Source organism: Trichechus manatus, unplaced genomic scaffold (assembly GCF_000243295.1).
Source record: "Trichechus manatus latirostris isolate Lorelei unplaced genomic scaffold, TriManLat1.0 scaffold00046, whole genome shotgun sequence".
Lineage (NCBI taxonomy): Eukaryota > Metazoa > Chordata > Mammalia > Sirenia > Trichechidae > Trichechus > Trichechus manatus.
The window spans coordinates 17,352,588-17,376,630 of NW_004443982.1; the positions used below are offsets into that span (position 1 = coordinate 17,352,588).

The 24,043-nt window shown below is 40.6% G+C and overlaps 2 protein-coding genes across 3 annotated transcripts in view; one reads left to right on the plus strand and one right to left on the minus strand.

The window, feature by feature from the left end:
* Nucleotides 1-5,791, plus strand: part of SRPX (sushi repeat containing protein X-linked) — a 46,199-nt gene extending 40,408 nt beyond the window's left edge. Inside the window, exon 10 of the mRNA XM_004376961.1 lies at nt 5,242-5,791. Coding sequence (XP_004377018.1) covers nt 5,242-5,425 — 184 coding nt within the window. The 3' untranslated portion in view covers nt 5,426-5,791. The remainder of the gene's footprint in view (nt 1-5,241) is intronic.
* A 9,092-nt stretch (nt 5,792-14,883) lies between these two features.
* SYTL5 (synaptotagmin like 5) overlaps nt 14,884-24,043 on the minus strand; it is a 170,454-nt gene continuing 161,294 nt past the window's right edge. For both annotated transcript variants that reach the window (XM_004376939.2, XM_004376938.2), the window contains 4 exons: nt 20,025-20,130; nt 18,739-18,874; nt 16,147-16,355; nt 14,884-15,026 (listed from right to left, as the gene is read on the minus strand). In XM_004376939.2, coding sequence (XP_004376996.1) covers nt 14,884-15,026; nt 16,147-16,355; nt 18,739-18,874; nt 20,025-20,130 — 594 coding nt within the window. The remainder of the gene's footprint in view (nt 15,027-16,146; nt 16,356-18,738; nt 18,875-20,024; nt 20,131-24,043) is intronic.

Below are 24,043 nucleotides of genomic sequence, written 5' to 3' on the forward strand. Positions count from 1 at the left end.
CTTAAAAGGAGTTCATTTCCTAGGTAGGTATCTGGCTACTACAATCCTGTGTCCTATATTCAGCCTGTGATCTGATGTTGTTTGTTCTCAGATCAAAGGACTCCCTTTAATAAGTCTTGTAAGTTTGGTTTGGTTTTTGCATAGTCCCTTAATTTCTGTTTATCTGGAAATGACCTAATTTCACCGCCATATTTGAACAAGAGTTTTGCAGGATATATTATTCTTGGCTGGCAATTTTTATCTTTCAAGGTTTTATATATGTCATCCCATTGCCTTCCGAACAATCCGAGGTTAGTCTTCTTGTTTCTCCTCTGTATGTGACTTTTCATTTTTCTCGAGCTGCTCTCAGGATTCTTTGTCCTTTTTTTTTGCGAGTGTGATTATGATACGCCTTGATGATTTTCTTTTGGGGTCTATCCTATATGAGGTTCATTGAGCTTCTTGGATGGTCAAGTTTTCATCTTTCGTAATATTGGAGAAGTTGTCTCTTAGCAATTCTTCAATGATCCTCTCTGTGTTTTCTGTTTTCTCCCCTGATCACTCGTACATTTTTGCTTTTGATTGTTTCCCACATAATTCTCAGGGTTTCTTCATTTTTCTTTGTTCTTTTTTCTGATTTTTCCTCAGAGTTTTTGTCTTGAATTTCGCTGATCCTGTCTTCCATCGTTTCAGACCAGTTCCTCAGCCCTTCTATGACACTATCCATTTCTGAAATCTTGTTTATCTTTTGGATTTCTAATTGTTGTTTTTTTGTATGATTTCTAGTTGTGAATTTATTTTGGTATTTTGTTCCTGCATTATTTTTTGAATTCTTCCATTTTTTTGTTTTTTCTATGAATTTGTCTGCCTTTTCCATGAATTTGCCTGTTTTTTCCTCATTTTTGTCTGCTTTTTGCTTCAGCTTTTGGATAATTCTGAATATTAGAGATTTGAATTCCCTATCAGGTAGTTCTAGTGCCTTTTATTCTACTGGAAAGTCATCTGGTGTTTTATTTTGGACACCTACTCAAACCATCCTGTCCTGTTTTTGTACATGTTTTGATATTGTCTGCTGTCTTCAGGGAATTCAGTAGTTATTTTCCTCATTTATTGATTGTAGATTTGTTCGTTTCATCCTGCTTTTTGTTTTACTTGGTTATGTCTGAGCAGGTGGGCTGTGCGTTCTTTGTTGTTTGCTTGTCTGTGGGAATGATACTTTTCACCTCCTTTTCCAATGGGCAGGGTCAGTCACTCAGTTATGGTACAGCAGGGCAGGTCCAGCTGAAGGGGAGTTGCTGGGATGGGTTGTTTGTGGCATGTACTAGGGCCAACACGGAATCAGTTCAGGGCAGGTTCCGGTAGGCTGTGCCTGTGCTGCTTTGGGGTGTGATGTTCAGTGCACAGTGCAGGTAGGCAGGAAGGAGGGGAGAGATTGTTATGTGTGGAGGTAAGATGGGTATGGGAAAGAGGATAGAGAGGAGAGAGGAACAGGAGCCAAAAACATACACAGAAACAAAAAAGAGTGCTAAGGGAGCTTGCTATTGGAGTAGAGAGTTGAGAGACTGAGAAATCGAGAAAAACAAAAATGAAAAAGAGAAGGAAAAGGGTAAAAGAAAAAAATGAATAAATTGAGAAACTGGAAATGAGGAAAGACAAAAAGGGAAAACGAGCGAGAAGAAAACAAAACAAAGAAACAAAAAAAATTCAAGAACAAAACTAGAGGAAAAAGACATAAAAACAAGAAAAAAGAATTTCCCCCAGGGATGTCACTGTGCGTCTGCGCAGAGTAAGGGAGTATCTGCCAATCCGCGTGGCACTGCCTGGCCGGAAGGGGCTCCCAAGCCGAGAAAAGAAAAAGAATACAATCAAACAAACAAATCAAAACAGAAAAAATCAGAAGAAACAAACAACGAGAAAAAGCCCCAGTGGTCCCACCAGCATGGTTGCCCAGGCCGGGAAGCAGTTCCACAGTCGAGCGGGACCTTGCAGCCCCACAGGAAGAAGCAAAGATGGCCACAGAGCCAGGTATTTGAGAGAAAGGAGGGGGAGGTGGTGAGAGGTAAGGAAGAAATCTAATGAAGCAGAAAAAAGCAACACCAGCACCAACAAATGGCCCTCCGGGAGCCGGCCAGTACGAGCGGGTGGAACCCAAGTGACACCAGGGTGAAGCTTGTGTTTCCTGGCCTAAAGACTGTGGCCGTGGTAAGCAGAGGAGGCTGAGTGGGGTGAAGAAGGGTGGGGGGTGGGAAAGCATATATCGTTGGTTACTGGTAGTTCTGTCTCCTGCCAGAAGCTTTGTGAAGCTGCTTTCTCGTACCCCCCTATTTGCCGATCTCCGATAGGAGTTCAAGATGGCGGATCCGTGCTGCAGTAGCTGATAGGGGACCTCAGCATGTATCTCTCCTCGCTCTCTGTCCTCAGTCAGTTTCTTATTCCATTCGGTGCTTGTCTGAGTTCTTTATCTCTTCATTTGATGCTTAGGTTTTCAGGACTGATGTGTGACTCTGTTTGACTCAGTTTTTCGGATCTTTGCTGTGGAGCGACGGCGTGGTCTGACTATAGGGCCATGTTGCCCAGAAGTCCCACAGGTGATAGTCTTTATTTTGTGATCTAATCGATTATTTAGCTAAAAGGTGACCTTGGGATGGTTTCGGTTCAGGGTTTCAAGAGTATCTCAGGGCAATAGTCTCAGGGAGTCCTTTAGTCTCAACCAGTCCAGTAAGTCTGGACTTTTTAAAAACTCAACTTCTGTTCCATATTTTTCTTCCATTTTATCAGAGTCTATCTATTGTGGCCCTGATCAGAATGATTGGTAGTGGTAGCCAGGCACCATCTAGTTCTTCTGGTCTCAGGTTAGATGAGGCCCTGGTTCATGTTGACCGTTAATCCTATAGACTAGTTTCTGCTTTGAGTCTTGGGTTTCCTTCATTCTCTTTTGCTCTGGACGAGTAGGGACCAATAGTTGTATCTTAGATGGTCACTCGCAAGCTTTTAAAACCCCAGACACTACTTACCAAGCTAGGATGTGGAATATAAACTTTATGAACTATATATGCGAATTGTCTGAGGTGTCCCATGAAACTATGGTTCTAAGCTTTCAAATCCAGAAAACCAATCCCATGAGGTGTTTGTTTATATCTGAGAAGTATCCATAGCTGTGCCCCCTATGTGCTTTAGTATTTATATGAATATATGTGCATGTACACACATACATACATATACATGTATATATACCTATGTCGTTGTTATGTGCCGTCAAGTCAGTTCCGACTCACAGCGACCCTATGCACAACAGAACGAAACACTTCCCTGTCCTGCGCCATCCTCACAATTGTTGCTGTGTTTGAGCCCATTGTTGCAGCCACCGTGTCGGTCCATCGCGTTGAAGGTCTTCCTCTTTTTCGCTGACCCTCTACTTTACTAAGCGAGATGTCCTTCTCCAGGGACTGGTTCCTCCTAATAAGATGTCCAAAGTGTGTGAGATGAAGTCTTGCCATCCTTGCTTCTAAGGAGCATTCTGGATGTACTCTTCCAAGACAGATTTGTTCGTTCTGCTGGCGGTCCATGGCATAGTCAATATTCTTCGCCGACACCATAATTCAGAGGCATCAGTTCTTCTTTGGTCTTCCTTATACATTGTCCAGCCATGGTATTTTCAATTGCCTCATATGCATGCGAAAGCTGGACAATGTATATACGTATATGTATATATACACATTATATACCCACATATACATACCCATACATATATATATATGTATGTATCTCCACACATATATTTTTAGTTGTTGTTGCTGCTATTGCAAAATTATATATGTCATAAAACCTAAAAAACTCATTGCCTTCGAGTCAGTTCTGACTCATAGTGACCCTATAGCACAGAGTAGAACTACCCCATAGGATTTCCAAGTAGCGGCTGGCGAATTCAAACTGCCGACCTTTTGGTTAGCAGCTGAGCTCTTAACCACTGCACCACCAGGGCTCCATATATGTCATATTATTTACCAAAACATCCTTTTTTCTTGTGTACCCTTAGTGACATCATTTACCTTGTTCAAGTTGTGCTCACTTCACCCATATTTGGTGTTACCTTTCCCACCACCAAAAAAGTCAAGTGTCTACTATCTAGAGAGTGATCCCTCCTCTCCCCCTCCTCCGACCCATCCCTAGTAACCACCAATGAGCATCAGTCTCTGTATATGGATCTATCCTTGTCTTATTGTAAAAGTAAGTTTGATCATACAATATTTGTTCTTTTGTGATTGACTTACTTCACTCAGCATTATGTTCTCCAGATTCATCCACATTATGTTTCGAGGACTCATCATTCTTCATGGCTGCATAGTATTCCATTATATGTATGTACCACATTTTGTTTATCCATTCATCCATTGATAGGCACTGAGGTTGTTTCCATCTTTTTACTATTGTGAATAGTGCTTCAGTGAACATAGGTGTGCATATGTCTGTTCATGTCTTTTCTATTAGATCTCTACCTAGAAGTGGTCCTCCATCCAGTTTTGACAACCAAAAAAATGTCTCCAGACATTGCCAAGTGTTTCTAGGGGGAAGGAGAAAAAGACTATGCTGATAACCAATGACCTAGTGCTAGTGTGTATGTGGTTGAGATTTTATGAACTTTATCCGGTTCAGTGGTTAAGCGGCGGCTGCTGACTGAAAGATGGGCAGTTCGAACCCACCAGCCACTCCACGGGAGGAAAGACTTGATGACATAGGAAGACTTACAGCATAGGAAACCCTATGGGGGCAGTTCTGCTCTGTCCTATAGGGTTGCTATGAGTCATAATTGACTCGAGGGCACATGACAACAACAACATCTGCAAACTTGGGCTGCCTTCAATTTAATGCGAAAATTTTGTTAGTCTTGGTGCATGTGCCTGGTAACAACTTTTGTCCCATAGCACCATTGCAGGCCTGAAATTTTCCTGATCATAATCCACAGCAGTGATCCTCAACCTTTGATGTGCTTTCCAGTCACCTGTGGATCTTGCTAATAATGCAGATTTTAATTCAGTAGGTATGGGGTGCAGCCTGAGACTCTCCATTTCTAATAAGCTTCCATTTCTAATAAATGCTAGTCTAAGGACCATGCTTTGAGTAGCAAGAGCCTAAAGGATGATTTAGTCCTTGGTCATTGAGCTTTTCTCTGCACGCAGTTTCACTCTAGTGCCATGGCTGGTCCACCAGAACCTTTAGGAATGGGGGTTTGACATAGTTTTCTTATTTCGTTGTCTGTACCAGGCTGTTGCTGCGAATCCCACTCTATACCTTCAGTATGGTGCTAGTGGATAAGCATGGCATGGACAAGGAGCGCTACGTCTCCCTGGTGACGCCCATGGCCCTCTTCAACCTGATTGACACTTTCCCCTTGAGAAAAGAGGAGATGGTTCTGCAAGCCGAAATGGGCCAGACCTGTAGCAACTGATGTGATGGTTTCTCTCTCGGTGGTTCCTCTTCTCCTTCTATATAGCACCATGCACACAGGGAAGGCCTTAAAAATATCCTTGATGTACAGATTTTTATTTGTAATTTTAAAAGTCTATTTTATTATGAGCTTTCTTTGCACTTAAAAATTAGCACAATGCTTTTTGTACTTTGAAGTTTCAAAAATTATATGAATATGGTATTTACTCTTTCTTTTATTACTCCACCATGACTGGTTAATTTTGTAGAGAATTTAGAAGCTACAACCATACATATATTTTCAACATGTTATTCAGTGTAACACATAACTCTCTTATATGTTGTTTATATAAAATTTTTATTAATAAAATATTTTGGAGCAAACTTATTAAAACTCACTTTGTTTTTTAAGCACTGGCCATACTTGCTCAGTGCTGGTCAGTGGTTTTAGGATTGCAATGTTTAGTAGTGCTTTACGAATGAAAAAGTGTAATTACTTTCTCAGGTAAACTTTGACATTTTCCCTTCATTTTCAGAATATCAGTTTGGTTGGCAGTCTTTTCCTTAACAAACAAAATTACTAAATTAATGGTGGACAGTCTAAATTCCAACATACAGAGGTTTAAAACTGGAAGCAGATTTGACTTTTTTTGTTTTTTGAAAGATTAGGCAGCATGATTGCTATGCTGTGTGTAGGTTTGTACTCTATCTACAAATATGACTTTTTTCCCACAAAGCATACTAGGAGCCACTCTTTGACTTCTGTCTCTTTCAGATGTATCAGATAAAGGTCAGTTGCATGGCTGGAAGAAGAAGGTTAACCAGTAACTAGTTGGGAAGCTTTGAAAAGTTCAAAAGATTGTTTGTCACAATTAAATAAGCTCCTGTTAAAACTCTCTTGTCTTTGACAAGCCAAGGTCCAAGCCTGAAAAATACTGACATTGTTTTCTTCAAACCACTCTTCCTAATGAACCTGGGATATTACAAGCATTTTGCCCAACAAAAGACACAAACTATTTAAAGATGAATGCACTGGTACGTTTAAAAATAAATACACCAAAACTTTGGGGGCATTCCTGAAGATTAATTAATAGGCTTTCTTTACAGAAGTGCTTTCTCACTGCAAATCTTTCAGAGCTTTTCTACAGACTGTTTGGACCCCATAAAAACAAATAAACAATCCTGTTCGCTTGCTCACACTGTATGGTACCGCAGAACTTTGACGTGCACGCGCACATGTGTATAGGGCATGGGGAGGCACTTACGTTGGCCAAATTCAAACTGAAAACTGTGTCCGCTTTGTTAGGTGGCAGCTAAAATCTCAGTTCAGTGCTTTTAGCCTTAACTGAGCTGCTTGGAATCTGTCTCGTTTCCTTTCCCCCACAGCATATATAGTTCACTGGTCAGTCAGAGATTTAGGTAGTTTATATACAGAATTTGGATCTCCCTCTCTCTCCTTATCTCCTTTCTGAGGTTTCCCTCCTCACTTTTCAGTTGCTATGGTCACCCCTACTCTGTCCTCCAGCACGATGCATACTGAGACCTGCCCTTAGGCAAAACCCATAAAAAATGATAACTTAGTTTAGTTGCCTTCTTCCAAGTGATGACTGCCTTCCAGTATCTGCCTGATTTTCAATCGTTCTCCAATGTCTTCAGATACTTTTTACAAATATTTTGTCCAGATATAGTTGTTTCCTGTGGGGGAGGCTGGTCCAATGTCTTTTATGTCAGTGGTTCTTAACCTTAGATGTACATTGGAATTACCTGGTTGTTTGGCTAAACACTAGTCTTGTTACTGCATAATGTAATCTAATGTAAATTGTAATGTAATTACTTTCCATAATATAATCAATCACCTAGTTGAAAAGAGAGTTTCCCTAGGGTGTTTTCTGCCCCCAGAATATAAATAGATATTTTGGCAGAACTTTACACTCTTGTCACCTGACCTACAGATCTTGGGATGAAAGCCTGCAGGAGTCTCCAGCCTGGTGCCTGACCTATGGATTTTGGACTTGCCAGCTACCAGCCCTCTCCCCCTACCCCAATCACATGAACCAATTCCTTGAAGTAAATAAATCTCTCTCTCTGTCTCTCTCTACATACATACATATATGTGTGTATGTGTTTTAATTATCTTTTTCTTTTAAACACAGCTAATAAATTAGGCAACAATTTGTAAAGCACCTGGCACATAGTATGTACTTAATAGATGTCACTTCTGATCCCTTCCCTTGTTACTACCTGGGATTTATTGGCGGTAGTGGGGGTGGGAAGGCACAAAGGGAGCAATGGTATCAGGCTTCAGACTTAAGGGATGATAAGTGAGTAAAAACCAAAAGGAGGGGAAGGTTCAATAGCCAAGCCCCACGAAGAATTGTTCAGCATCATCCTCACCTTAGAAACAGAAATCAGACACTCATCCAATCTGTGTGTGTCAAATGAGCAGATGTATTTATTTTTCTCCAAAGACAAACACATATAAAAACAGAAGGAACAGGTGACATATAATCCATCTCTAAGGACATACAATCCATCTTCAAGGATTCAAAGAATAACTCATACTAGAACACATTAGAGATATCAGGAAAGTGAATTTAATGAAAAAGACATTACACATTGGAGCAAATACAGGGTGGCTCAGTTGTGATGTCTGGTACATTTCCCATACGGAAGCTTAGAAGTAGGCAGGTGAAACGTTTATGTACTGCTACTAATTTTTCACTAAATACAGCAAGACAAGCAAATAGGAACAGTTGTTTGTAACCAAAACCAAAAACTAGCAAAATGAATGCAGGCCTTCCATCCTCTCTTAATATCGTTGCTCAGAGTTCTTCCTTCTTTTTCTCTCTCTCTACTTAAACAAAAGAGACCAACTTTCTATCAGAACATGAATTTAGGAGAGTATATCGGCAGCTGAAGCAGGTGGATACCAAAGACTAAGCTGTCAAAGCAGAAATGAACTACTTATGTGTAGATGACCCAGCCTCTGGCAGAGTCTGGAAAATTATCTTTATTTCTTCTCCAGTTGAGCCCCCATTCAGTGTCCCAGTGACCCAATGATCCTTAGCTGTTCTCGGGATATTAAAAGTGTGGCTCCCTCCTCCAGCCTGCTAAACTCCTGGACTTATCTTCAGGGCCCAGAGAAAAATCTAGCCATATAGAAGCCTGCCATAACTACTGTGCTCAATCCAGTAATGAGGGTCTAGTGCATTCACAGAGCTGGGCCAATACTTGGTCTGATGTTGTGGTGCCCCTCTCAGATATTCTTTAAATATTTGTACATTTATTCTGAGGAATGCCTGCCTTGGGGAAGGGATGCAAAAGAGACACCCCCCCCCCCCCCGCTCTGAGTGAAGGCACACCTCTTTTCCCTATGTCCTTAGCAATTCAACTCTGGCCTAAACTTGCATACCCCATTCATCAAAACAAAGTCCTGCATTTAAACAGACCTGTCTTTAGAAGGCAATTTATTAACCACGTATTGACCATGCTCAAGCATAGGGTCTCCACCTCACCTATCTACTCATGCAGATATTATTTCTTTTGGCCAGTATCATTATTCCTAAGATGAGTTTTCCACTTCATTATATTTCCAGGGGTATTTACTGTGCGGAATAATTTGGCACCCTGGGCAGCTGCCTGGGAAGCCCAACCTAGCTCTGTGAATTCAGATGCTTTGCAAACAAATGACTTAAAGAGCTGGGTGCTGAGGTAGCTGGAGAGAACTGAAGATGAATGATCATATTCCCATAAATCCATGTGGAGAAAGGCATTAAGGGCATCTTCTATGTTCTGGTATGCACCTCATCAGCCAAAGGGACAATGTAAGAAGATACTTAGTTATTAAGGAGGACAAGTTAGCTGGGGATGGTGGGAAAGGTCAAAAGCAAGACGATTCAGGAAAAGTCCAGTTGTCACTTCACATCAACTGAAAGCCTGTGGCCTCTCTTCAAAAATGTCCATTTATTAATAATGAAGACTAGGAAAGGATAGAAAAAATACATATATTCTCAACCTGCAATCATTTTAACCACTGTTCAACTGTGAATGATTGACATGACTGTTTTGTAATAGAATGACCCTCATCCTTGTTTCTAATTGAGAAAAATTTTAAAATCAGTTTTATTGTTGGGACTCATCAATTCCCGTGCATTTGTACAAACAAGTTTCAACTTTCTGAAGACAAAATAAGCCTTAGACTAAGTAGAAAAATTCTTGGGAGGAGCAATCAGATACCTCCCAAAAGTAAGTGTGTCTACCAATAAAGAGGTAAAAATGAAATATTTAGATTCTCTGCCCTTCTAAGGAGACATTTCTTTCCTCAGCAATTGCAAACAATTAAAAAATTTGCCTTAATTATTATAATGAAATATTTGATTTACTCATTGTACTAATCTGTGCCCCATTCAGAAAAGCAAAGCAAAGTAGGGACAAGTCTCCTCTTGTGCCGAAATACAAGAGAGAAAAGTATGATCTACTACTCTATATGAATGTTTTGTCATTTATAGGCAATACTAACTATATATTCTACTTTTTTCTTTCCAAATACGAAAGGAACCCCACCCACCCAGAATAGCTTGATGAATTCTAATGAGGTAAATGAGGCACAATTTATAATTATTGAAACACTATGCATTACTCATTGAGACTAAAGTAGTTTGTGTGTCTATGGAAGTTGTTTTGATAGAATGGTAAATTTCCTTTGGTAGATAAGCAGCAGGATTTTGAACAACATTCCTATGAGGAAGACTGGTTTGCTCTCCCTGATGTAGAAGATGAGGAGTAGGCAGGATAAAGAGATGTTCATTACATTGGAAGAGGGTGCTAAAGAAAGAAGAGGAAAGTTTTTTCTCAGGTCCAGCAACCTGGCAACAAAAAACTGACCACAGTTTTTCTCTCCATCAAATTAAACACTTTCTGTGATATTTATTATCCAGTCAGGTGAAGTAGGACATTCCAGTCTAAAAATAAATAAATTTCTATCACCCACAATGGGTAACCAAGCATAAAATAAGGATTGTTTGTATGTTTGCTGTACTCTGGAGTCCACTTCATTGTACACAGAATGCTTAAGAACTAACCAAGCATCTAGGAAAAGGGGCCTAAGGGATCATGTACCACAGAGTGCTATAACTAGCTCACTAATGACTTACTTTTTCCTTTTTACAGTGGGTTAAAATTTACAGAGCATATTTACATGTATTTGATATCATTTGACATCTTCAATTAATCCAAGGTAGTGTGATTATTCCTTTTTTACAGGCAAATAGACCAAGGCCCAGACTGAATAATTAGCTTGTTGAAGTCACATGATTGGTAAATATTCAAGACTTGAGCCAATGTCCTCTGCGTCCAAGGCTAGGCTCGTTCCATCTTACCATGGTTGCCTTGCAAGTAATAATCTCCAGGTTAGCCAAAAAAGAAACTATTCCAAGGCCAAATGCAAGCAGTCATCATGATGTAGTTAGTCTGAATAATATAGTCTAGATGATCTGTTCTCTAATACAGTTTCTCAAACTGTGATCCTCCTGTACTAGAATCACTCCAGAAGCTTGAAAAAAAATGATGGAGATTTCCAGAGATTTTGGTTTAGTAGGTTTGAGACAGGGCTCTGGAATCAAGGTATTAAATTCACACTCCAGAGGGTTTAGCTAAATCTTTGGAATCCTTGATGTGGCCCAGTTTAGCCAGCAATTGTTGAAACTTTTCGAGACCCAATTTTTGCTATTGCTTTGCCTGTGTAGACTTCCTTCTACTATTTCTTTTCTTCTCTAATTTTAGAGGCCATCAATGGTACCATTGCCAAGTGTTAGAGGCAGTGCTCAGTTTAATGTGGGACTTGATCTTTGAAATTGCTTCTAAAAATGGAGTTTGCCTCTATTTTTTTCCACAGCTTTCTCTTTCCACACCAAATCTAAACCTTGGGATAGTGGGTGATGACGTGACTAATATTACTGGGACTCAGATGGGCTCAGTTAATTCATTAGTTATGTAAGTACTTACTGATCAGTGATCATATATGTGTATAAGTTTATTAAGGAAAAGGAGGCCAAGAATATAAAATTCCACCAAAATATCTTTGTTTTTAGTTTTTATGTAAAGATCAAAGACTACAGCCTTCAGTATGGATTACACCTCAACATAAAGAAAACAAAAATCCTCACAACTGGACCAATAAGCAGCATCATGATACATGGAGAAAATATTGAAGATGTCAAGGATTTCATTTTACTTGGATCCACAATCAATGCCCATAGAAGCAGCAGTCAAGAAATCAAATGATGTATTGCACTGGGCAAATCTGCTGCAAAAGACCTCCTTAAAGTGTTGAAAAGCGAAGATATCACTTTGAGGACTAGGTTGAGTCTGACTCAAGCCATGACATTTTTAATTGCCTCGTATGTATGCAAAAGCTAGACAGTGAATAAGGGAGACTGAAGAAGAATTGATGCCTTTGAATTATCATGTTGGCAAAGAATATTTCATATGCTGTAAAGTTCATACTTTTCTTCAGCTCTAGTTATAAGTTTTGGAATTTATTTTGTCATCTTTAATATTAGTGAATAAATCCACTTCATTGTGTCTACTTTAGAAATGTCTTCAGACTTCACCTTTTCCACCCACTTATCTCCCCTAAAAATGTCAGTGAAAACAGAATGAGTCATGTCAATCTGAAGACAATTTATTCTTCCAATGTGGGAAGTGATGATGATCATATACTTTTTGTTTTCTGTGTTAAACCAGGCAGCATAGGGGCATGGGTGTGAGTTTAAAAAAAAAAAAAAAAAAAACACCATATTCACTAAGCTACACGAGACCAATAACTTCAGTTTTCTAGAATTACATGGCCTATTTTTGAATAATATTGAAAATGCATTGCTTAGTTCCTTACTAAAAATAATGCCAAATATATGCTTAAATCAGTTTTCAAAATTGGAGAAATCTAGAAATATGAAACTAGCTAGAATAAGCTTGAAAATGATTCTAGCTATCCTGCCACTGGCTAATGGAAAATGAATACCATCTTGCAGTTGATCATCATTTAGCTTTTCAAAGCCATTTTAAGTTGTGGCTATGTCTGTGTTCCCAGACTCTTTATCTATGCCTTTATTATAGCACATATCACCTTGTATTATGGTTACTCATTTACATGAAGGTTCCTTAAAAGCCTGTGAGTAACTCAGTGTCAAAACTGGGTTTTACTTCAGCTATGAAGCTCTGCATCCATTAGAATCCTTGATATGAATTAAAAGTTTGCCCAGTTGCTGAACTGAATGCCAATATCCCTCTTTTAGTCTCATGCCCTCTTTGTAGGAGGAATGTGGCTCTGTTACTCTCCCTATTATAACAGTGAGAAAGTAGAGAACCAACAGTTTCATGAGCTCCCTAAGACCACAGAACTGGCTTATAGAAGAATCACTGGCCTCTTGTCTTCCAGGTCTGTACTTTTAATTCTAGGCATTGCATTCTCTAGGCCAAAGAGGTGACTGGAAACGGAGTTCTTTCCTTATGGTTCGTAATGCAGAAAGTGGCTTTCACACATGTAAAGGACATGCATGAGACTTGGCTAAAATAATACTAAATGCATTCATGACCCTATGTAACAGCCCTTAGAGTCCTAGGAGCCTTCAGAGATCCAGCAACACTGTTTACTGTCAATTCCAAGTTTGCCCAGGATGCTGATCCAAATACTAATGAATTTTTCTTTTGGTATTTTATAAATGCTATTCTTTGCTAAAATTCTGTTTCTACCCTTTTAAAGGCGTTTATATGAATTCAATGAAAAGAATGAGACAAGGGGCTAGAATATGACACCAGAAGAAGACTGGGTCAAGTATGTGTATCGCCTGCTGCTCACCCTTATAAGCACAGGATCATGTCAAGGAGTACAGTGGAAAGAACACTGGCCTTGGAGTCACATCCCGGATTTAAGGCCAGGTTCAGTTATAACCTCTCTATGACCTTGGGCAAGTCATTTCAGCTGGGCTTCAGGTTTTGAATATGCAAAATGAGGAGCCAGGCCTAAGGTCCCTTCCAGCTTTAACTACCTTTGTGCCTAAGTTTTGTGGCTTGAGCAAGGTATGACAGATTGAACTACTGGCCCAATTCTTCTTCCCTTCCTGCATCCTCACTCTTGCCATGGCTTCATTGTAGACAGTGTATTTCCCTGCTCCTTGAGTTTGGGCTTGGCCATGTGACTTGCTTTGGCAAAAGAGATATCAGTAGACATGACAAAAGCAAGGGGCTCAAATTGTACTTCTGCAGTGCACCTCTGCACCTCTGCCATCAACATGGGAAGAACATGCACTGGCTATGCCTCTGGCCAAAGAGGATGAGACATAAGTAATAGACCAAGACCCTCAGGCCTGTGGCAGGAAGCAGAGGTTCTCCAGTCAACCCTTATAACCATGAAAATAAAGAATTGTCATTTTGAGTCACTGACTTTGGGGTGGTTTGTTACTCAGTATTATTGTAGCAATCACTAACAAATACAGAAGGCAGTAACAAAAACACAAGGAAGGAGAAAATGAAGAGGAAAGAGCAAATAAAGTTCATGACTCTCCTATAACAGGGGAGAAGAGAGGCAGAAGTGAAACAGCAGGTAGAGTAGTACCTCCCTTTTCATTAAACTGGTCTCATCAAGAAACAAAATGTGAAAAGGTGTATAGATCTATCATTATTTCTTATTCCCTTTAATGTCTTAGGATATTTTTTAAAATAAATGTTTACAACAGAGCTGTCTAATAGCCAGGTCATAACTAGAGTGACCTTACATCCCAGTTTGCCCAGGTCTACATCTGTTGTCCTAGGGTAATTACTTAGCTCTCATCACTCTCAACAGTGGGCTGATTTAGATGATAAATTGTATAGTCACCAGAGAAAATCCTGTCAGTCCATCCTGAAACCTTACCTGGTTAATACACAAGGTTGCTACAATACCAGTGTCACACACCCTCCCCACACTTTGCCACCATTTCCATCATGCATTCTTTGGATCATGGGGATTCCTAGGGTGAGTGAAGGGTAGCCAGTTTCCCTTCTTCTTATTATTCAAGCGATCTACATTCTTAGTGGTCCCCTTCTTCCCCAAACCATTTGGGGAAATCTAAAGTAACTCATAATTTGAAAAGGTATGGGGACTCCTAGTCTCAACTGTAGTTTCAAATAAGCTCGTGCCATTTATCTTATGGTATAAAGCCCATGAATCATTGCACAATTGGCTTATTGTCAAAAGAGTGTGGTTCATTTTTTATCATCCAGTCATGAAGGCCCTGGTCCATGGGCATATCGACGTACATGCTTTTTTAGGCACTCAGCAATGCCCTAAATGCTCAGAACACTGACATCTCTCCCCTCATAGCCCAATGATCTCAGGTGAGAAATGGCAGGGAATCAGATCTCAGTTCCCAAGCTTACTACTGGTAGGAAACAGCAGCCAAATGGTCCTTGGAGGCCTCATTCTTGGAGAACTGGTCCCCTTCAGAGCCTACGCTTCCCCATGCTGGAACGGAGCATGAGCACACCCTCTACTGGAGTCCCAGGGTTGTTGGCCATCTTATGCCAAAGGTGTTGTTCTTCCCCCTGAGAGTCCATCCAATCCACGTTCTTCCCATGGCTCACACCTGAAAAAGGGAAAAGGAACATCACACTTCACAGATGAAATGTGTGATGTTCCAAAAGGCATCTCAACTTCTGAAGAGGAGGTGGGGGGGCCTTCTGACCAGAGCCTGATTTGTTCTTGCTCAACGTATCTAGCTAGTGGTGGTAGAATGGAATAAATCATTTACAGCTTGCACTACTCTCTTCTGCCTTTATCATGAAAGACAAATCAGGATGGCCCTGGAGGCTCATTTACTTCCCCCTTTGGTAGTTTAGCAGAGAAAGAGCTGGCTCATCTGGACTGAGTTAACTTGACAGAAGAACAGGCTGAACTGGACTCTGAAGCTCTCGTATTCTAAGAAGACCACTTCTCTGATCTGTGGAGTTTTCATCATTTTGGTGACATTGATATTTTAAGTTCCCCTTATTCGATCAATAGAGCATTATAGAGGTGGGGTCATTCTTTATAGGAACATTGACCTTGGTGCATGCAGAGCATCTATGTCTGGCCTATATTATGAGATAATGAAAGTTTGGGGGGACTATGTATGCTCTACTACTTCTCTTCTAATTTCTTTTTTTTTTCCAATTCACACTGTTCATAGTCATGTTTTGTGGAACCAATGGTGTGTTTCCATGACCTGTCTGAACAATACTAGATGTTATTTTTTTTTAGGGAAAATTTTATTTCCTTTAAATGTAAACACAGTATGAGTAAAGGCTGCAAGTGCTGGGCAGAACTGAGAAGAGGATGACGTAAAGTTGGTCTTGGAAGCCCTTCTCTCAATTATGAGAAGTTTGTGCTGTCTTGGTGATCCTCTCACTAGCAAAACCTGAAGTAAGCGCCAAGAAAGGACTTGAGATTCATTTAGACTACAGTGTGAATGATATTCTAACAAAGGACTGAATTTAACCATTCTACTGCCCAAACGTTTAACCTAAGGATACAAGATTAGAGTAGTGATATTTGTATTTTAACAATGAACAGATTTTCAGCTAAAAGAATGGAGCATTTGTGGAAATTTCAGGAGTCAGCTATAGCTGAAACTACATATACATCTACTACATATTATACCTCGAGGAGCCATGCCCCTGTCCTGTGCCCATCACAGATCATCTCAGGGTCCCCACCAAGTCTCTTACCACTTCCAGAATTCAAACGAACTCCTCCTAGAAAGATGTTGCTGGAAAAAGCTTCCTTGTCCCAGACAGTAAGTTCTAGGCAAACATTCTTTATATCCTGGGGATGCAGGCCACTGAACATGAAAGTATGATTCCACTGAGGGTTAACACTCTTTTTTATAACCAGAGTTTTGTGCTTGGTGGCTTTGCTATCGTCAGGGAGCAGGTAGCTGCAAAAGAAAAAACAAAAACAATGAATCCATCAGTGAAACAGTAGGCGGAAAATGGCAGCCTAGTCATTTGAATTTTCCACAATTCCTAGTATGTGTGCCCAAGAGTGATATGTGTATTTGATTTTCTCCTCCAGGTTCTTATATGCTGAAATCTGAATTTAATTGGTAGCGTGGTTTTTTTATTTCTTTTAAGTGGGACAGTAGTAAAATGCCCTCACTCTCCTTTCTAATCTTATTTTGGTCCTTTCCCCCATTTTGAAATGAGAATACCTCCTGTGGTAGACACTATCGAATGCCCTGCCTCATATCCTCTTAGCTCACCTCTGAGTTGACTTGCAGCCAGGATGAGCAGTTCCTGGCATGTTGACAGATTCCCATCTCTGGTATCTGTGTTTCTTGGTTTCTCCAATTCAGGACTTTCTATTGTACTATGTGAACCAACTCAGCTAATGTGCTGGGCAGCCTGGAATTACTTGGGATTTAAGGCCCCAATGGTTAAGCACTCAGCTGCTAACTGAAAGGTTGGCAGTTCGAACCTACCAGCGGCTCCGTGAAAGAAAAGACCTGGTGATCTACTTCCATAAAGATTACAGCCTAGGAAACCCTCTGGGGCAGTTCTTCTCTGTCCTGTAAGGTCACTATGAGTTGGAATCAACTCAACAGCGCACAACAACAACAACAGGGGCAACTCTCAACCAACAAGTTTTAGAAATCAGTGGATGAATCTTCCAGCTTCCCTGTTTCTCAGAAGGACAATTCTAAGTTGCATTCCACAAAGTTCCTCACTGGGTCCCAAGTAGAACTGAGCTCCAGTTGCTCACAGTGGTAACCTGCTCATTAACATACTTTTATCAGCTTTCTTCCTTTCCCTGTCTCGTGTTCTCCATTCTTACTAGTGCTTCCTGGGATCTCTTCTCAAATAAAACACTTGCACCCAGGCCTTTTCTGCTATAGTTAAGACACTGTACCAGGCCCTAGGTATGTGATGAATATGACTTTGTGTGTTTGTTTGAATGAATGAAAGATATCCTTCCAGTCCTAGTTCCTCTAATATCCAAATGGTCAGAAATCAAGAGGGATTTCCTTTTCAGATTGCCTAGAATGGGCAAGAACGGCCATTTAAAGGGCTGTGTTCTGTAGTGGTTAAGAGTTATGGCTGTTAACCAAAAGGTTGGCAGTTCGAATCCACCAGCATCTCCTTGGAAATCCTATGGGGCAGTTCTACTCTGTCCTATAGGGTCACTATGAGTCGGAATCGACTCAGTGGCAATGGCTGTGGGTTTTTTTTTGGGGGGGGTTCCCTCAAGAATCTGCCCTGTGCTCTACAAACTGGGAGTCCTGGAGCTTCCGCAAAGCACTCTCCAGTGTCTATCTCCAGGGAGGATGCTCTGATCTCTCCACTTTTTACAATTGTCCCCAAGAGAGCCAAGCACCAAGGATGTTGTTGTTGTTGTGTTGTTAGGTGCCATCAAGTCGGCTCTGACTCATAGCAACCCTATGCACCACGGAATGAAACACTGCCCGGTCTTGTGCCATGCTCACAATCGTTGTTATGCTTGAGCTCATTGTTGCAGCCACTGGTGTAAATCCATCTCGTTGAAGGTCTTCCTCTTTTTCACTGACCAAGGATACAATGTACCAAATGATAACAAAGCACAGTAAAAATACATTACACTTAGAAAATCATGCTTTCTCTCCCTTCAAGAAATGAAATAGAATCTCATAGGAAACTTTGCTAGTCTCGAGGGTGAGCGTGATGGGCTGGAAACAGAGTAAAAATCAGAATAAGCAGTTCACCCTACACTCGTATTGTTTTAGATGGGAGAGCCAACATTTAAGAGTAGCTCTTTCCCAGTACATGTAGAATAAGCAGAACATAGAAGCCTTGTAGCCACCACTGTTTCGTGGATCACTGATCCTTTCATCTCCCATTAAGTATCATTTACTTCCTGGAGCCATGAAGGTTGGATGAACCCCTAAAACTACTGCCCTGAGATAATCTTTAAACCTTAAATCTAAAATATTCCCTGAAGTCTTCTTAAAACCAAACAATAGTGTAGCCTAACTAGTAAAAAAGGTCTTACTTGAGCATTATGCTCTTTTAAGAACTATCTATATGGGATCAAATTGACAATAGCAACTCAAAAGATTAGATAGGAACCTTAGGAGGCAGTGAATTTGTGTTAATGAGGGAGGAACAACTCAGAAAAGGAGGGTGAGAATGGTTGCACAATTCGACAAATGTAATCAATGTTACTAAATGGTACATGTAGAAACTGTTGAATTGGTGTATGTTTTGCTGTGCATATTCTCAACAATGACAAGAAAATAAGATTATGTATAAAAAAGTATAATTTAAAATGAGCTAAATCAAAATTACCCCTTCACAAAACTATCAGAAGTGCCTCCTGACTTCACCGCTGTCAAATTCTTTGCCTCTTTGATGAACACTTCTAGTACTCCTCCAGAGATCACAGACGACTCTTTCTTCTTTCCCTTTTTAAAGGTCTTCTTTCCTGCATCAGCTGCCAAGTGGGGAGAGAGAGAGAAAGAGAGAGCAAGATCACGGGTTCCATTTCAAAACTAACAAAGAAAAATCTGAAAATATTTATTTCGTTTGCTTACTGATTCAGGCCTTTAAATTATTGTATATTTTTTCATGTATTTATTTAAATGTTTTTACTCCAGTGATTACTTCTGGATAGGTCTTTCATTTGTGTTTGTTAAAAGAAAAAAAAATAATTTAAAACTGTAAATGCCGCCTTCTGAGCTGTATCTCTTCACAAAGTATAAAATAATAGAAATGGAAAAGACTCTGAGAGCTGCCTGGGCCACATCTCTGCTTTTAGAGAGAATAGCTACAATGAAAGCCACTCACAAGCTCCAAGACTCCCAAAGAGAAAATTCCATAACCTCCTCCTTTGATATTTCAATCTTGTATATTGTCAACTCCAGGGCCACCTCTAGATGCTACTGTTGAGGCACAATTATATTTTGGGGGTGAGATAAAACTCTTTCCCACCTCACCTTTTTATTCTGGTGAAATATGCTTAACATAAATAATAACCACCACCTACCAACTACTTTATTCAGTACTGTTTTAAACACTTTACATGCATGAACTTATTTCATCCTCACAGTATTCCTCTGAGGTGAGGAAAACGAGGCTGGGAGATAATAAGTTACTTGTTCATGATCCCACTGGAGACGGTGTAGGAGTTGATGGAAAGAGAAGGGAAAGAGGGATTTACCAGTTGACTCCATCTGGATTTTTCCTTTGTATTCTGTGTTCTAGGTCAACTCTTCTTCAAGATTTCCTGAGTAGTTGTGAATGTCATAAATGGATACAGCCGCTTCCTACACACACCCCCAACATACTCCCCTACCCCTATCCTGCACTGGGGAAGATCCTATGTCTCTGGGACTGCCAGGAAACAAATCTCACCATCATGGCTGGTTTCTAACTATGAACTTTGTTCTTTCCTTGCAAGACTACTGCACCCTTCCCCAGGCAGAGTATATATTTCTCAACTTTCCCTCAAAGACAGTGATACCTGACCTTTCACATTTCATTGGTGTCATGTGGAAGAAATCTGTTCCAGCCAATCACTGAGGTCCTTTCCCATATAGTATGCCCTTGACCAAAGTAATCGATTTTTACTCTACCTTGAACTTGTCCTAGTGAAATCAAGTTCTCCGCTGGGGGAATGTAGCGTAAAACGACTGTCAGCTCTCCTTTGTACTGAAGGCCGATGTCAGGAGCAAACTCCACCTGGCCAAGGGGAGACAGGCAAAGAGAAGAAGTAAGAATGCTTGGTTTATTATTTTGCAGCCCATGTTTTAATGAATAGCATTTATTTGGTAGCTTAAATGTGACAGTTCACTCCCACTCAACTATGTTAGCTCTTACTGGTTCAACAGATGCCTTAGATGTGAGAAAAAGAAAGATTAGAAAACTCTATGAAGGAATTAGCATATAACTTTTAACATTAAAGTAAAAGGAATTTTAGAGAGGATATACAAAACACATTTAGTCAGTCAATGGATATTGAGTTCCAGTAAGACAGACAGACAGACAGACAGACAGATAGATAGATAGATAGATAGTTTGGAGTATGATGCAGGAATAAAGATGTCACTGAAAATAGCTCCAGAAGCTACTTCTTCCCCTCTGATGTCTCAAGGCCTTCCTAAGTAAGCAAGAAGGTAAAAGCTTGGTTCATACTGGACTGCCAGACACTAATTATTAAAAGCAATATTGATAATCCACATCATCAAAATTCAATGTGGAAATACTGGTTCATTCAAACATTGCTTGTAGAAAGGTAAAATGGTGCAGCCATGCTGGAAGACAGTCTAACAGTTTCTTATAAAAGTAAACTTGTAATTACCATACAACCCAGCAATTCCACTTTGGAGCATTTATCCCAGAGAAATGAAAATTTATGTCCACACAAAAACCTATATGTGAATGTTTGTAGCAGCTTTATTCATAATATCCAAAAATTGAAAACAACCCAGATGCCCCTCAATGAGTGAATGGTTAAACAAACTGTGGTACATCCATTACCATGGAATACTACTCAGCAATAAAAGAAATGGGCTATTGATGCATGCAAAAACTTGGATGAATCCCAAGGGAATTATGCCAAGTAAAAAAAGTCAATCTCAAAAGGTTACAAACTGTATGATTCCATTTATGTAACATTCTTGAAATGACAAAATTGTAGAGATAACAGATTAGTGGTTGCTAAGAATTAGGGATGAGGGTAGAGGGAGAGGGGCAGGAAGGAGGTGGGTGTGGTTATAAAAGGGCATCATGAAGGATCTTTCTGGTAATGGAACCGGTCCGTATCTCAACTGTGGTGGTAGATACACAAACCTACATAGGTGATACAATTGCACAGAACTTAAATGAACACACACACACAAATGAGTATAAGTAAAACTGTGGAACAGAGAGATTAATCCAGATTGGGATAAAGAGGTAGCCCTTGCCTTGTTCTTAAAGGATGAAAAAGATGATGACACATGAGGATGGGGTGGGAAGAAGGTTAGTATGAGCAAAGTAAGGCAGTGACTGTGTAGGGTGTGTTTAGGGACTGGTAGGATGCCAGGTGTGATTAGGGGTGTGTGTGCAGGGAGGTAGTAGCAAGGAGGATGGAAATCAGGTGTCTATTCTGGATTCCCCAGAATACTCTAAGACGAGAATTTATGTCATAGTGATTTATTAGGAAGGGTAGCAGAGAAATGGAGCAAAGGAGGCTCAACCAGGGTGTGATATCAAGCAAAGTTCCATGGAGAGTAATTTTTGCTTAGCCCTGCAGGGTAGCTCTGGAGATAGGAAGATCACACCTCAGAGCTGTCCCAGTCATAGGCAAGGAAGCAGGAGTGTTTATATCTCTTCACCCATTAGTCATTGATCAAGGGCTCCATACCAACCCCTAGGGGACTTAAATACCAGGCTCCTCTGGCTTTCCATGCCTACAGACAAAGCTGGCTCCAGTAGCCTGAAGGCTCCCCTCCTACAAAGACTGTGAGGTACTGGATGCTTGTAGTAAAAGCCACCGGGAGCCATGTGTACATGAAAATGGGAACATGAGCAGAGCACTGACATCCTGGCCTGCTACAAAAGGCTGAGCCATATCAGGGAAGATCTGAGTGCCTGGGTGAGGGTTAGGATTTATTCAAACTATATATATTTTTTTTTTCAGTTTCCAAATGGTTGTTTGAACATTAAATTTATCTTTGTTTGCAATCCAAAATAGTTACCTGAAGTTTCTGTTTTGTGTGTATGTGTGTGTGTTTACTTTTATTGTATATTTGTCAAACTATATTTTAAAAAAAGCACTAAGGAGTCACTGAGAGTATCTGAGCAGGGCTCTCACATAATCACATGATGATGTTGTTAGCTGCCATTAAGTCGGCTCCTGACTCAGGGCCACCCCATGCACAACAGAACAAAACACTACCTGGTCCTGCGCCATCCCCTGATCTGACCGTTGCAACCCACAGGGTTTTCATTGACTAATTTTTGGAAGTAGATTGCTTTTTTCCTAGTCCATCTTAGGAAACCTGGTCAGCATCATAGCAACACGCAAGCTTCTACAGACATTCGGGTCGCTGAGCATGAGGTGCGTTGGCCAGAAATGGGACCCGGGTCCCCACATGGAAGGCAAGAATTTTACTACTGAACCCACCACTGCCTCCCTAGTCCAATGATACACACTATCTTATGCTTTCTGAAAAGAGAGTGATCCACTTTTCATTGAAGTGAGAGACAGAATTCCCAGTGTAGTTCCAGCTCTAAGGTGGGGTAGTTAATTATGGACAAAAATCTGCCTAAACTGTCAAATAAAGAGAGAGCCTTTTAGCTAGGTAACAATTCCACAGGAGCTTACACTTATTCTCTGCCTGAAGGCAGAATAAGAGAAGGTTTCCTTGGAAAACCACTTAAGCTTGCTGTTGATTTTCAAAGGTTCTTGTTTTTATAATAGCATCTTCTGGGAATGCATGAAAGGCAATTCATACTGACAAACCTTTCTTGTCTAACTAACTAAACTGCTTTTCATAAGGATGAGTTATAGCTAATCTATAACCCCATGTCACGCCATAAAATGGAAGTTATAGCATGAAACTACTTTACAGTACATTTGGCATCTTGAGTTCTCTTTCTGCCTGCACTAGCCTCCTCACTGGCTTAGTGCTGTGAGATCCAGCAGAAACAAAGATATGTATCGAGTGCTTTCACTAACACAGAGTCAATGAGGCAGTATGTCTTTCTGGCATTCCCACTGCAAAAAGATGTCAGAGTGTTTCTGAGTGCTTAAAGAGTTTTACGTAGTTCTGATTCCCTTGTAGCCCCCCCTTCACCTCCTTGGCTGGATAATCAACAAGAAATATCAAGTGTCTGGAGCTGCTTGTACTCCGGCTACAACCAATGAAATGACCATTGCATTGAAATGACTGAGACAGGAGACAGAACAAAGTGAACACTTTGCACAAAAAAACCAAAAACCAAACCAGTTGCTGCGAAGTCAATTTCAACTCATGGCGACCCCATATGTGTCAGAGTGGAACTGCTCCATAGAGTTTTCAAGGCTGTGACCTTTCGGAAGCAAATCACCAGGCCTGTGTTCCATGGAGCCTCTGGGTGAGTTCGAACTGCCAATCTTTTGATTAGTAACCACATGTTTAACCATTTATGCCACCCAGGGACTAACTGATAATCAATCACACAGAGCCCAGTTCAGCCTGAGGATGAGCCACTAATGAGGCAGGACGCAGCCTATAGAGCAATGCGTTTGCACCTGTCCTCCCCATTTTTGGAAGGCATGGTACCAAAGCAAGTCTGAATCTGTAGCCTTTCCTCTACACATGTCAGAGGAAACTTGGCAGACGAAGATGACATGGATCCAAGACACTATCTTATAGTTCCCTGGAAGTAGACCCTGAGGTGATAAATCCTGTGCAAGTGACTTATTAAGGAAGTTCTCCCAGGAGAGACCAGTGAGGGAGTAGGAGAAGCAGGACAGAGAAAAGGAAGAAGTCAAGCAAGGGTGCAAACTCAGGCAACGTTTCATGTAGGGTAGCTTCAGCCCAATCCCAAAAGGGAGTTCTGGAGTATAAGTAATGCTTCAGAGTTTGTCCCACTTTGGGCAAGGGAGCTGGGCTTTCATACTCCC